Source organism: Miniopterus schreibersii (assembly GCF_964146895.1).
Source record: "Miniopterus schreibersii genome assembly, chromosome: 2".
Taxonomy (NCBI): Eukaryota; Metazoa; Chordata; class Mammalia; order Chiroptera; family Miniopteridae; genus Miniopterus; species Miniopterus schreibersii.
The window spans coordinates 132,579,345-132,594,213 of NC_138102.1; the positions used below are offsets into that span (position 1 = coordinate 132,579,345).

The 14,869-nt window shown below is 38.1% G+C and overlaps 1 protein-coding gene across 4 annotated transcripts in view; it reads right to left on the minus strand.

The window, feature by feature from the left end:
• SRGAP1 (SLIT-ROBO Rho GTPase activating protein 1) overlaps positions 1 to 14,869 on the minus strand; it is a 235,625-nt gene that overhangs the window by 13,329 nt on the left and 207,427 nt on the right. For all 4 annotated transcript variants that reach the window (XM_081127248.1, XM_081127247.1, XM_081127246.1 and 1 more), the window contains 3 exons: positions 5,975 to 6,080; positions 2,918 to 3,142; positions 67 to 146 (listed from right to left, as the gene is read on the minus strand). In XM_081127248.1, coding sequence (XP_080983374.1) covers positions 67 to 146; positions 2,918 to 3,142; positions 5,975 to 6,080 — 411 coding nt within the window. The remainder of the gene's footprint in view (positions 1 to 66; positions 147 to 2,917; positions 3,143 to 5,974; positions 6,081 to 14,869) is intronic.

Genomic DNA, 14,869 nt, shown 5'->3' on the forward strand with positions numbered 1-14,869 from the left:
TAATGTAAGCTGTTCTTAAAAAGGGCACGAAGACTAGTTTTACAATAGCATGAACGCGGGGCATACCATCCTCACTGGTGTGGGTCTCCGTACCAGCATCCTGATCCACTTCCTCCAGCGTTCCGTGCTCACTGTAGGGGCTGTCGCTGTGGAGCGGAACACAGACATTCATGTGAAGCCAACATGGAAAGAATTTCAAAAATGAACAATGGCTACCATAAGGAAAAATACAAGACTTGGAATGGCAAAAGAGTTCCTGGACAGCCTTTCAGTGGGATGTTGGAGCCTCCAGGGATTATTTGGTCCTATGGGAGCGTATGTCCCTTCATCTTTGACACGAAGCTTATTTTACAACTCTGTAAAGACAAAGTGAGCTTGCAGAAAACTTGCGGCACTACAAATAATTCTCAGCCATAGAAACGAAAATTTGTTGGGTTGTCGTGGGATGTGATTATTGCCCTATGGATGCACCAGGGTTTGCAAGTCCATTTCAGCATTCCTCACTGCACGCAAATAAATGGCTCTTTGATTTCTGCTTTGAATTGATTGTAGTATTTTTCCCCATCTTTTCTTCACAGATGGTCATTGCATATTTGTGTGAGAATTATGAATCTATCCTTTGAAAAACTCACCCTTTAACACTACCACCCCCTCTCCTCAAATGCATGCCGATAAGTGAAATATGCATTGGGCGCAAATACCAACCCGACTTTACTGTATAAAGCCCATTTATATTGCTGGTGTTGGGTGACAAGAGTAACTGCTGTGTTACTGACTTTCTGATTAGAATGAGCAGTGCCCATAGAGAACACTATGTGTGGGAGAAGGGCATAATGAAGCACAGGTTACTGCTGCAAGACTCCTCATAATGGGGCTTTTACTCTGTAAGAAAGTAGCAACCGCAGAAAGTCACGGGGTACAACCTATCAAATAATACTGACCAGACATCTACATGCTTATCCATTTATCTTTTTCAGAGCCACGCTCAGTCAGTACCTTGCACATAGTTAAGTGCTCAAGTAAATATTTTGGAATTGAGTTTCATGTGTAAAACTGCTGGATATACTATAGAACTGGCATCTGTGATACTCTGTGGTTAACTTAGAAAGCAGTACTTCTGGAAGGAGTCAACTCTCAGTTTTTTTAAAGCACATGACCGTGCTGTGGTTTAAGATCACATTGTGGTTTAAGTAAAAAATAAGTGTACCTTTAGTTACTTAAGATCTAGTGGCTACTTATTCTACTTCTACTTAGTTCCTGGCAAGGCAAAGGGAAACAAGGAGTCCCGAGGAGGGTCAAGAATGAAGGCGTAGACACGCCTGTCTCCAGCTGCTCCTGCATCTGAGCTGCGCGGGGCAGTTTCAGAGCTAGGCCGGGAGGCAGCTGTTGACTAGGAGGGAGGACTCATGTGGGTTTGGAATCAGACAGACCTGGGCTGTGTCCAGTTAGTACTAGTCACTCGACAGGCTCCTTGGTCTCTCTTAACGTACTTGGTAGAGTGACCGTGAGGAGTAACAGAGATCAGATGCACTGAGGAGTCTGCATGCGGTAGGGGCTCAAGGAATCAAAGCTACTTTTTTGGGGTATATGATTTCCCAGAAGCTTGAACTTATATAGTAAATAGTGAACATAAAACTTTTAGGGTTTTCTACCATTGCTATTATTCGATTGACTACACCTCCTCCATTTTACTGCTTCACTGAAAGGTGCCTATTCTGCTGAATTAAAAAATTGTTATCCCAACAGCATGGTGATTACCGGAGGGAAAGGGGAGTGGGGAAGGTAGAAGAGTGTAAAGGGGGGATAAATGGTGATGAAAGGAGACTTGACTTAGGGTGGTGAACACACAATACAATATACAGATGATGTACTATAGAACTGTATACCTGAAACCTATATAATTTTATTTACCAATGTCACCGCAATAAATTCAATTAAAAATATAAATAGATGAAAAAATGTTATCCCAACAATATATTAATGTAACAAATTTACTCAAAATAACCATTACTACAATTGTTTAGGATAATATTAGTAAGAATAAAAATAAAAATAAGTAAGAATGGCCCTGGCTGGTGTTAGTTGGTTGAATGTCGTCCCATGCACCAAAAGGTTGCAGGTTTGGTCCCTGGTTGGGGTGTGTGCAGGAGGCAACCTATTGATGTTTCTCTCTCACACTGATGTTTCTCTCTCACATTGATGTTTCTCTCTCTCTCTCTCTCCTCACTTCTTCTCTAAAAAGCAATAAAAACATATTTTTAAAAAATAAGTAAGAATGCCCGGCCTGGCGTGGCTCAGCGGTTGAGCGTCGACCTAGGATCCAGGCGATCGGGGTTCGATTCCCGGTCAGGGCACATGCCCAGGTCGTGGGCTTGATCAATGACTCTCTCATCATTGATGTTTCTGTCTCTCTCTCTCCCTCTCCTTTCCTCTCTCTAAAATCAATAAAGATATATTTAAAAAAAAAAAAAAAAAAAAGAATGAAAAAACATTTGGCTGATAAAGCGCCTTTAATGTGAGAATTTTGAAACTATTTTATAGAAAATTAAAACTTTCAGAATGAAAATAAAATCTATCAATTGGAACAGCTATCTTTTCTTGATACTAGTAAAAATTAATATAGCTCTATACAATATCAAAACCTTTCTTCTCTACAAAAGCCATGACAGGATGGATATATCAAAGAAGATGACATCTTCTTGGGGAAAAGGAAGGGATGCATATGAGTTTCTATAATAAGCAGCCAGTGTTGTCATGGGTCTCAGCAGTCTGATTTATCTCAAACGTTCCTACTGCTGCTTCCTTTTTGTTAGCTGGAAGCACTGGCGGCTTACAGTCAATTCTTTTTCTTAAAAAGTTGATATCTGTACTTTCATAATTTTTCCAGGGGAAGAAGGGCTAAAATTTTTGAACTTACCAGTAATCGTCTCCAGCCATACATTTCTCATAAACAGGGCCGTCCAGCTCTTTAGCATCTGGGAAAATAATCTCATGGTGGATGATGATTGTTTTGACAATTTCATTCACATGAGCCTGGCAGGACACTTGATCCTGTATTTCTGGGACAGGCATCAATGTTGGGCCAAAGCAAATGGCCAAGTTATAAGGGTCCATCATGTTCTCATCACTGTATTGTGAAAGACTTTGAAAGGAAGCAAGAAAGGAGTTATACGAGAACGGGGGGGGGGGGGGGCAGGCGCAAAAAGATCTATGTTTAATAAGATACTCCATATTCTGAAAACAGGCATCTAAAACATTTTCTTTGGTTTTTATTATTAGAAGAAAATTATATTCCATCCTACTTTAAGTTGGCTCAGCAAACGGCTAAAGAAAGTAGAGTGACTTATATAACCCTTTAACTAGATAGAAACTGAAAGGGGAATCTAAGCCCTACTTGCTTAATTAAGTGGCATTTTCCAAAGCCACAAGGGAGTTAAGATAATCTCTTCTACAATGAAAATTGGAATCGCGTAAGTGAGTTTCATATGTAAACATTGTGGTCAGGCTGTAAATGCTGCTCACGTAAATCTGGGAAGGACAGTAGCAGTCTCCAAAAGGCAATCTTTAAAATTGCCCTTCCACTACTCAAAAACATCTCAGATTTCAGTTTTCTCCTATAAATCTTGAGGAAAGCCTAAAGGAAAACAAAGCACCTATTCTCTGTAACCACTGAGAGAAAGCAAAAAACTGCCGACTCTATAATTTGCTTTTGGGTAAGACTACCAACACTAGACCAAGGGAAGGGGAAAAGATTCCTCAGTCCTCTCACTCCACTTAGAGCTGGGAAACTACAAACTTCGGGGAGACTTCCGGTTGTCTAGCACTAATTTCTAAATTTAATCCAATGGACATCTGTAAGGTATTTTTCCACAGGTGACTCAAAATAAGCCAGCTCTTTATTACTGGGCTTCTAACACATGAGCAAGGTACTGTTTCAGGGAGAACCTAGAGATAATTATCTTTCGGTGTATAAAATGTCGATCTTGAAAGGAAATGTAAAATCCAGGTGAACAGATGACAAATGGAAGGCGAAAGAAGATCCTCAACTACCTTTGTGAGATGGTGACAGACACAAAGAAACTGAGAAACCACATGACATGATACTTGACCCTCTTTTGGAAATAAGATAGCCTAGAAAGTAGAAAGCACAAAAGCATAATTTCCACAGCTAACATATGTCTTTCCCTTCTGCCATTTATCAAACATACATTCTTAAAAAAAAAAAAAAAAGTTCACAGTAACAGCCACGATCATGTTACAGATCATCTTGAAAATGGATTCCGGAAGGAGAAGCGAGAGTCCGAGTAAGAATGGTCTAATTTTCAAAAGACACGCCGAAGCTCAATGGGGAAGGTCACAGTGAACTTCCCGGGCCTTTAATTCAGTGCTGGCTTACAAAGCAAAAACTGGACATAAAAATGCCATTTATCCACGTTTCAATTTTACAATGAAAAAAGAATAGGTAGATTCTCTTTTCAAGATTCCCGTCCCAACCATCTTACCCTAGAGCTCGACCTTGCCTCTGCAAGGCAGGTGCAGGGAGCCAGGGGGCACCTTTGGGCAGAAAGGCTAGAAGCAATGCCAGTTGCCTGACTCATGGCACATGTGCCATTCTGTTGAGATAAATGACTCAGGTTTCGAGAACTTCCTTGATTCACAGCCTGCTTTCCTAGTCTGTTGTGGTTTATTGGTTCACAGTTGATTTTGCTCAGGCGTAAGGGGAGAATTTGGTCAGGACACTATGGAGAGGACCAGCAGGAAAGCAGGACACTCCTTATTAATCGGAGGCACGTGCAATTAATGGTGAAAATAGCAAGCCTTCAGATTCTACAACTGCCTGGTGACTAGGTGTAATATTTTTAAAATTAAAAAAGTTTTTCAATTACAGTTTAGACACAATATTATTAGTTTCAGGTGTAAAACAGTGATTAGACTGAATAGGCTTATTTAAAGGTAAAAACTGATGGCTTCTATTTAACCTAAACATAGTCTCCACCCATCCCTGAAGACACTGCTTATTTCTAGTGGTGACTTCTGTATAAATGGGTTCCTACTATCACTGGTGGCTGTTTTAGTTCCATTCTGTATGGTTCCCTGCCAGCATTTCCCTATTGTACGATACTTGTTTTCTAGGTTTACCTTGAATGGGTACGATTTCAGGAATAGTGTCAGCAGGGTTGTAAAAAGTCCCCATGGCTTGTGAGAACTTAAAACCTCTAGTGGAATGAAGAAGGGGAAATATCCTAATTTTAGGAAGGGAGAATCCATGCCAGAATGGGAAGGCAATGCCCCAGGCTACCACCCCCTGGGTTAATTTCCAATTGCTTAACTGAAACACTGAATAGCAAGGGGACTCTTCCATACGACTTGGGGAAGATGTTCTTAGAAAGGAGCCCATGTATCAGGAAGTAACACAACTGAAAATCAAGTTGCTTAAATTAAAAGAATAAAAGTTTCTTTGAAAACAATGTGGTGATTTTTAAGACTTTTGTTACACTTTAAAAAGTGGTTTTAGAAATATCTTTTGCTTGACAAGGTCTCATTATATTAAATTTGCAGAATTCTTTTTTGGATCTGTGTATAATTCTCACCTACAATTCCCCTCCTTCCCCGGCTACATTAAAAAATCAGTTTTCTGCAGTGAGCAGGTGGTTTACATCATTTTGACAAAAACATTCATGGCATTAGCTTTGGATGAAAGTTGGAAAAACAACATATTTCACTGGAAAGTGTTCTTTTTAGTGCTATTTGTATATTTTTGCATTTATGACCATAGTTTCTGCATCCTTCATCTATCATACAATGACCTTGATCTGCTGAGGAAAAATGTACCTTCAGTTTATATTCAATCATCTTTGATTGCTGATAAATGAAACCCAATGTACATTTTACAGAATCCAAGAACAAAGGCAGCATTCAGAGGTGTGCCAACAGAATTAAGATGGGCATTTTGGCAGGGTATTAGGGTACTTACTGATTGAGGAAGGCGAAGAGGTACCTCATGACGATAAGGACCGACCTGGGCAAGGTCAGGAGGAGTTTGCGGATGTGAAGCGCCCTCTCACAGAGATTATCTACTCCTGCAGACAGAGGATGACACAGTCAGGGCCCTTTCATTTGCCACACTGAAAGCAGAACACTATAGCACCAAATTTCACATCTGAACATAAGTGGTCCCTTGGCCTTGGGTGAGATGCAATCATAACCAATACAGTGAATAAGTGGTCAGCCTGGGTGTAAACCCATTTCTAAAGGCTTTCCTCTGAACCATCACTGTTTCCTCTGATTTTCATGGTCTTGGCCTTGAGCAACTTAGAGTCTTCTTGATTGAAGAAGTAATTGTTCACTTGCTATTTCTAGATTTTGTATCTGATAGGGTTTCAATTCCTTTTTGCTCCACGTTACCTAAAGTAACTTCGGGAGACATTCTCCTTCATCCCATTATTCATGAATTCATCATATATTTGTCTCTAAATTACTGATTCAGGCAATTCCTTCCCCCAAACTACTGCAGTATTTTATTTATATGCCTTTTACCTTGTATTATATTATTTCATCAAATTTTTAAACAAAATATTTTAGGAGAGCCTACTAGGTTTCAAGCACTGATTTTGGGGTACATTAGTGATAGGATTCCTGCTCTCACAGAACTCACACCCTGGTGTTTACAGCAGTGTATTTCCTTGTCCTGCCTGCCTTGTAGGATGGTGAGCTCTTTGAAGAGACGGGTACCTGGGACTTCCCAGTATCATTTTATCCCTTTACTAGGAATACAAATTGTCCAAATCTTCTCATACTAGAGTGCTTATGATCAGCAACAAAAAGGTTATTGTTAGCAATCCATTATCTGCATAATGGTCTATACTTTACACATACTTTCACATTTGTTATCTAATTTAATGTGGGAAACAGCACTATGGAGTGGGCATGGCGTCCACTGTCATCCTCATTTAACGAGTTAGGAAAATGAGAACTGGGTAAGTGGCTTACCCAACATTAGCTGGCTAGAGGGGTGGAGCTGGGGTATTAGTTTCAGGTGTACACGCAGTGATTAGTCTGTGTTGTTTTATGTTTCATAAGTCTGGTTGTTTTTCTTGGATTTCAAAGTATCTTTATAAAGTACAACCTTGAGGACATCTAATAAGCATACATTTTAGAAAAATATTTCTAAAAATATTTTTAAAGCTTACTATAATTTCATATTACTACATTTATTCTTAATTGCTCTTGAGAGACTAATGTATCCTATCTGAAAATCTCAGGCTTTAGCTTCTGACACGATAGCCAATGGACTCTCTTCCCACTTCTTGGGTTTTTTGACCTTCTTCCACCCACAAATGTGCTTCTGCCTCAAGGATCTCTACTTGGTTCTGTTCAATGGCAACCTCATCCAGTCTCAAGGTTAGGACCATCAGTCTTATGAAGATGGTATCTTTCCTTCATGTGGGACATAAGCCTTGTTGTTTCTACCCCCTGAATATCTCATTGAAATTTCCTAGTTGAAACCTTTATTATTTCTAACTTGGACCACCATAATACTCTCCTAACTCAGTTTCCTATTCTAATTCTTTTATACCAATGGTTCTTGACCTTGACTTGGAATCACCTGGAGAGATTTAAAAAAATGCTGACGCCCAAGAGTCTTTTATGCAGCCAAGGTTGAGAACCACTGCCTTAATCACTCATGCCAAGCTCAGGTCCCTGGAATCATGAGTGCTGACCCCAGCTACTTTCTACTTATCAAACCACCTATGCTTTTTATTTTTCTCTCTGCACAGCTGAAAAGGTGAGAAATATATTAGGGATATTCTCACTTAACCACTGATGAGTTAACAAAACAACAAATAATTGATCAGGATTCCTGGGACAATCACTTTCATCCCCATCTTTGAGTATGCCATAGCTGGAACTGTTGCTTTCATCTTTTAGAAAGTGGGATTTCAGAATCTCGAACCAGAAGATAAGTAAACATAATCTTCCAATTACTATTCCTATAACACTTTAAAACTTTCAACATAAACCTATAATTAATAATAGGGTGATTTCAGTAATATTGAAATAAATACATTCATATCCTACCTTTTAATTTGTAAAGTATTTCAAAATGAGGGGGAGGGGGAATAACACAATGAATAAAGTAGGTTAGGGGCACATATATTACATTTAAGTACTTTGTTTAATATACTTTCCAGACAATGATCTTGATTTTTTTTCCTGAAAAGATGGAATAAGAGGCTTTAAAAAAAAGTTATTAAACAGGTACATAAATTTACTCAGACCACAAGAACTCAATAATTAAGTCAGCAACAATTCCACCTAATTCAGTCCCAGTGTCCCAGTAGGATCATAACATGTCCCAGAGTAATCTGTTTGTCTTCCATGACAATTTCATGGGCCACTTGGCAAACCCACACTGTACAGAGAGAGGAGATGAAATACCTGCAGATGAAGTGATTTGTAACTCATTGAGAGTTTAGTAGAGGAGAATTTTGCATCTATAGATGCTATATATTCAGGCATAGCAAGATTGTTTCATACCCAAAATTAAATGGTTAAAAGGTCATTACCTGAAATAACTGATGTTTTTGAAAAAAAGAATGAATGTTGCCGCTCTTTTCAGTTAAAGATAAAAAGATGATTTAGCACTATTATATCTAGAAAGTCTATTTCAACAAGCAAGCAAAATCATCCAAAGGTGAAATTATACATATGATGACCCATTCTTAAAAGTAAACATTGAGATTTACTAGCATCTCTTCCCTTGGTCATTAAAAATTGTGTGCACAAATGATTTTACATACAGGCCTCAAAACCATATAGTCACAAAGTGTAACATATTTATGTAAATAATAAATTATAAAGATGAATTGTCACATTAATGGTCTCCTGATTGGCAAGACCCTCTATTCTTTTCCAGCCATATAAAGGTTGTAATTAAAAACAAAATAACAAAAAAAATAACTTCTGCCATTGTTTACTGAGGATCCGGGGGTGTTTCAAGAGTTACGTCTACTGCTTCCCCAAGCTAGTCCTTAGTGTTTGGTTAGTCAGCTATCAGTGAGAGGGTTTTAGCAGCTGAAAGTTAGCTTTGAGGTCTTAGAGGAAAAGAAAGAGAGAAAAGAATGCAAAAGGAACCACTCTTAATGTATCACTGATCTTTAATCTTTGTCAAATCCCATAGGGTGCAAGTCATTTTCAGGCTAGAAGACGACACAGGTATTACTTCTAAGAGACTTAATGTTAATTCAAGGTCCTCTTGTTTCTCTCAACTCTAAACTTAGTCCCCCTACCCCATAAAGACAGTTTCCAATTTTATGTTTTAAAAATTGGGGCAACAGATATTTACATACCAATTTCATAGCAGCATTACTCATAATAGCCAAGAGGTGGAAATAACCTGTATGTTCACTGATGGAACAGATAGTATATACATTCATAAAACATTATTCAACCTTAAAAAAGGAATGAAATTCTGATACACACTACAAATTGGATACATCTTAAAGATATTATGCTAAGTGAAATAAACCAGACACAAAAAGACAAATATTGTATGATTCCACTTATACAAGGTATCTAGAATAGTTAAATTCATAAAGACAGAAAGCAGACTGGTGCTTGTCAGAGATTAGGGGAAGGGAGGAATGGGTAGTTACTGCTTACTGGGTACCAAGTTTCGGTCTGAAATAATGAACAATTTCTGGAGATGAATGGTTTAATGCCCCTAAACTGCACTTAAAAATGGTTAAAATGGTAAATTTTTATGTTATGTATATTTTACCACACACACACACACAGATTGGGAGGGAGTGCTGTGAGATGAAAATGAAAGATTTAGGAGAGAAAAACTACAGGAATGGAAAAAAAAGTGACACCAAAAAGAACAGATAAAATTAAGTGAGTCAGGCATACATTCTCTCCAACTGCAGTGAACATAAATCCAAGCGCAGCAGAATGGCTGGCATTGCTGAAGTAGTAGCAAATCTATCTGTCCCAAAGGCCTCGGACCTGATGGCTGCGAGCAGGGCGCAGATATTACCTGACTGCTTGCCGAACAGCTCGCAGCGAGCATCCCACAGCAGTCTTAGTCCGGTACAAATGACTCATTTAACTCTCCTGAGTCCAGTTACTGGGTCACAATTTATGGTTGCTACAGACACTCTGATTAATGCACATTCCCAGCTGGCTGTGAGTGTGGCAATTCAGTCTTTCATAATTTTAAGCTGCATGAAGCGATGGATCTTTTCTTCCCCCCCAGAAAAGGTGTCGGTGAGGAAAGAAAACCAGCATTTCTTTTATGCTGGGCTTTGTTTCCACAATTCAGATCTTATGTAATTAGGTAAAAGTGGCATTCATCCAATCTCGGTCACATGCTCCAAGCTCCATAGGCTAATTTATGTTCTTTTTCTAGCACGGCAAGGTTCCCATGTCGAAATCCCAACTTCCCAGCATGGGGGTTTGACAGCTCCACGTAAACGCTCGTGAAAAATTCCCCACAAAGCACGGGTTACTTGAGAACATGGCAAAAAGTTCAAATGGCCGTTATGTGAAAATACCAGTTCTTCTGTGGCACTATTTTCAAAAGTACCGGTTTGTCAGAGAACAATTAGTAAATCACAAGATGCAAATATGTCTTCAAGTATGAAGAAGAAGGAAATTAATGGCTACATTTAGAAACACTTTATTTAAGCGCTGGCACACAAATATTTCTGAGCTCCGTAGCCCAAAAAGCAGTATTCAGGGTGAATTTAACAGTCCCAGGGCAGTGAGGTTCATCGTTAGGTTCTGACAACGTCAAGCAATCAATGAATGTGTGTAATAGTGAGGAGCACGAACAAAAGGGAAAGAGAAAAACAGAGATGTTCTGGTACATCCCGATGGATCTTAGCCTAGTCTTGAGATGAGTTACCAGCTGCTCTTCTAGGTAAGAAAGGAAATGCTAGCAGCTCTAATTAACTATTAATAGTTATGCAGCCATTGTGAATGAAACCATTGTGTTCTTTCCTAATTAAATAGTAACACTGTAGAAATATGTACAGAATGTTTCTCTTTCTGCTGAATTGTCATATTAAGGTTAGTAAAGAAACTGAGTCTCAGCCTAGGAAGCTTTACCTGTTCAGTTCAGATAGTAAGCCTTTTTAAGTTTAAAAAAAAATTATTATCAGGCATCAAACAAATTTAGAGTTCAGAGAGAAAACCACCATGTTTGCAATGAAGCCGAAAGTATTTTTAGTAACAGAAACATACACTAGAGTATCAGGAAAAGAATTCAAAAGCTTTTTTATGAAGCAATTAGAAATGAGCAAATAGATTTATGTATTTGAGGCTCATTATAGTATTTTGTATAATTGCAAAATCACTGGAAACAATCTAAATGTCTAAACCGAAGGGATTTGGTAAATAAAATAAAAACCATTATATGGCCACTAAAATCTATATTTTGAAACATATTTACTGATATGGGCAAATGTTAATATCATTAAATTTAAAAAGTGGTTTATAAAGAGCAAATATAGAATGATAATTTGTTAAAATTTACTGATTTTGTTTTTTTAGAGAGAGAGAAACACTGATTTGTTGTTCCACTTATATGCATGCATTGGTTGATTCTTGCATGTGCCCTGATCAAGGATGGAACCTGCAACCTTGGCATTTTGGGGTGATGCTCTAACCAACTGAGCTACCTGGCTAGGACAGTATGATAAAAATTTTAATGACAGATTTCTTGAGATATAATTTATATATCATATAATTCACACATTTAAAGTGTACAATTCCATGGCTTTTAGTATATTCACAGTTGATCAATGGTTACCTTGATCAATTTTCGAACATTTCATCACCTCAAAAAGAAATCTCACATCCATTAGCAGCCACTTGATATGATACAATTTTTATTAAAAGTATGTGATTGTGGTATATCCATATAATGAAATATTACTTGGCAATAAAATAATGATCCATGCTACAACATGGAGGAACCTTAAGACATTATGCTAAGTGAATGAAGCCAGTCACACAAGACCACATATTATATAATTCTATTTCTATGAAATGGCCAGAATAGGTAAATTTATAGATACTAGGAAGTACATTAGTAGTTGCCTAGTCCTGAGGATGGTGGGGGTTAGGAGAAAATGGGGAGTGTTTGCTAATTGGGGTATCCTTCTGGAGTCATGAAAATGTTCTGAAATTGATTGTGGTGATGGGTGCATACCATGAACATACTAAAAACCATTGAATTGTATATTTTAATGGATGAATTGTATGAGAATTATATCTCGAGAAGCTGCTTTTAAAACTATATAGGTACGTGTACAGAAAAAATCTGGAAAGCCACTGAAGAGGTGAACGCTACCCTTGGGTAGAGGAATTACAGGTGATTTGTTTTTCTAGTTTATTTTCTAATTTTTCCTACAGTGCTCACATATTAATAGCACAATAAACAACTGCATTATTGAAAACACTGATTGGCTATTTGATCATTTTAATGAATTATTGTTATTGTTTAGGTATGGTATTGTCGCTATGTTGCACATATAACAAAAAAGAAAAGTATTCTCGTCTTCCAGAGATAAACACATACAGGTAAAGTGATATGAGGTCACCTGGATGGCGGAAGGGGGAGAGGTGGGATAATTTTGTCCAAGAAATGAAAACTGTTAAAGCTAGGTGACCATTTTTACTGGGGTTCATTATATTTCTCTGTATCCTTTTTGGATGATTGAAGTTCTCTATAATAAAAAAGTCAAAAAGAAGGTCAAATGTGAACACAATGGCAGTGCAGTTCTACTTTGGCTTTAAAAAAAGCTGAGTGTGCACAAGAGCAGAAGGAATGCAACAAAGAGCATACACGCCCGGGATTCTCTCTGGGTAGCGGCATCATGCACGACAGTGTTTTCTTCTCTGTGCTTTTGTGTCTTTTTCAAATACTCCACATTGACTATGTGTTGGTTTTGTGATAGGTAAAAAAATCACCCCCTAAAAATGTTTCCTCATGTCCGCAGCAGTCACCTAAATAACAACACATCATGTAAAATGAAATGCAAATGTTTCCTCTGGGCTCTCCGCCTGAGACAGCCAGGAGAGACCAAGCATTGCTTGAGCAGCTCTTCTAAAGCGAGTGGCTTGGACTTCTGCCCTCGGGCATTTCAGAGCCACGACACACAGACATTCTAGAAGCTGCCCAGACTGTGTGGGCATCATCTGGAGCATTCACAAAACCACTCACAAAGTGGTTGGTTAAAAAAAAAAAAAAAAAAAAATCAACCATTGGGTGAGGAACTGAGATACTACCAAGTTTGTCACTTAAAATTTAGGTTGCATTTGAGTTCATTAGGTCTTCAGATAAGCAATTTTTAAAAAGAAATTTGCAGTGAATTGGAGAATGAACAGCACGCATGGGGGGGGGGGGGAGAGAGAGAGAGAGAATGCTAAGACCAATTCTCTTTTACTACATACACTGCAAGCTTCCAATGAATGTGGTATTTGGGGCATAAAAGTGGCATAATAACTCACCATAAAAAAAATCTTTGCCCAAACAATACAAAACTAGGTAAACAAATAGAAGGAGGTGTTCTAGAGGTTTATGTAACTCTTAGAAAAGATGAAAAGGGAAGATTTTTCTATACAAAGTAATTGTCACATGCAATTACCTTATTAGGGCAAGTCCAACCCAACTGTGGCCATGCCAAGAGAATAGGACATGAATAAAAACAATCGATCTCTGTGAGTGCTCGCTCCTTACAATTCCTAAATCCTTGTGCTTCTATCACATACTAACTTACACTGCATTTATTTATAAATATCTTATCTCCCCTACTAGATTTTCAGGCTTTTGAATGCAAAAATCAAGCCTTTGAATCCCTAGAAAGTTTTGCACATTGTAGGCAATTAATCAATGGTTCAAATCATCGAAAGTATGTAATATCAATTAGAGGATATTATATCATTTTCAAAGATTGTATTGAAAAGCCAGGAAAACTACAGATACATCGTGGTCACATTGGTAAGAAAAAATGCTTGCCTAGAGACAAATAAATCAATAATAGTCAGAAATCCCCTCTTTTTAAGAGATTAGATGTTGGAAGAAAAGGGGTTGCTATCTATAGTGCCCTCACATGTTCCTGAAAATATCCTATTCTGCAAAACTGTATACTAAAAATAACACAATATATGGGTATAAGTAAGGTTGGGATAGACTGTTAACACTATGAAAGTTTGTAACTAGAGCACTAACAAAAGCATTAACAATACTACTTAAATTACTAGCAGTTAAATCTCTACTGCTGTGTGCACCTGGCATCCTTAGCAACCTCAAACCCCAGGGCTCCTGCTTCTCTGAGATGAAGGTCCTGGAGGGTTTTTGTTTCCAGTGGAGACTATTTTCATGAAACGTAACCCAAGGCTTATTAATCCACTGATTTTCATTCATTCCCTCCATTGCTTTCATGAGCACAGGGGTAAATACCTTTGTAGCGTCTTCATTTGCACTTGCAGCGTTTCACATAAAGCACTGCTTGCAGGAAAGAAAGATATTGCTGGAGATTTCCCATTTTCTCCTTACAGTCTTCATAGTTTGCTAAACCTAACTCTTTAATTGTGGAAAATTCGTCTTTCATTGTTACAAAATATTTAATATGTTGGAAGAAATCATGTTGGAAGCAACACAACTTCTGGGTTATACTAACATCATTTCCAAATGCATGAAGTAATTATGTAAAAAAAACCAACGACGCCACTTGTTTAGGGGAACAGATAAACTGGTAAGGGCTAACCCAGGCACTGGCATATGTGACCCGTTTATAGTAGTAGTAGTTGTAATAGTTGTAATTGATGACAGCAAGCAACACTTATCGAGGCTTACTAT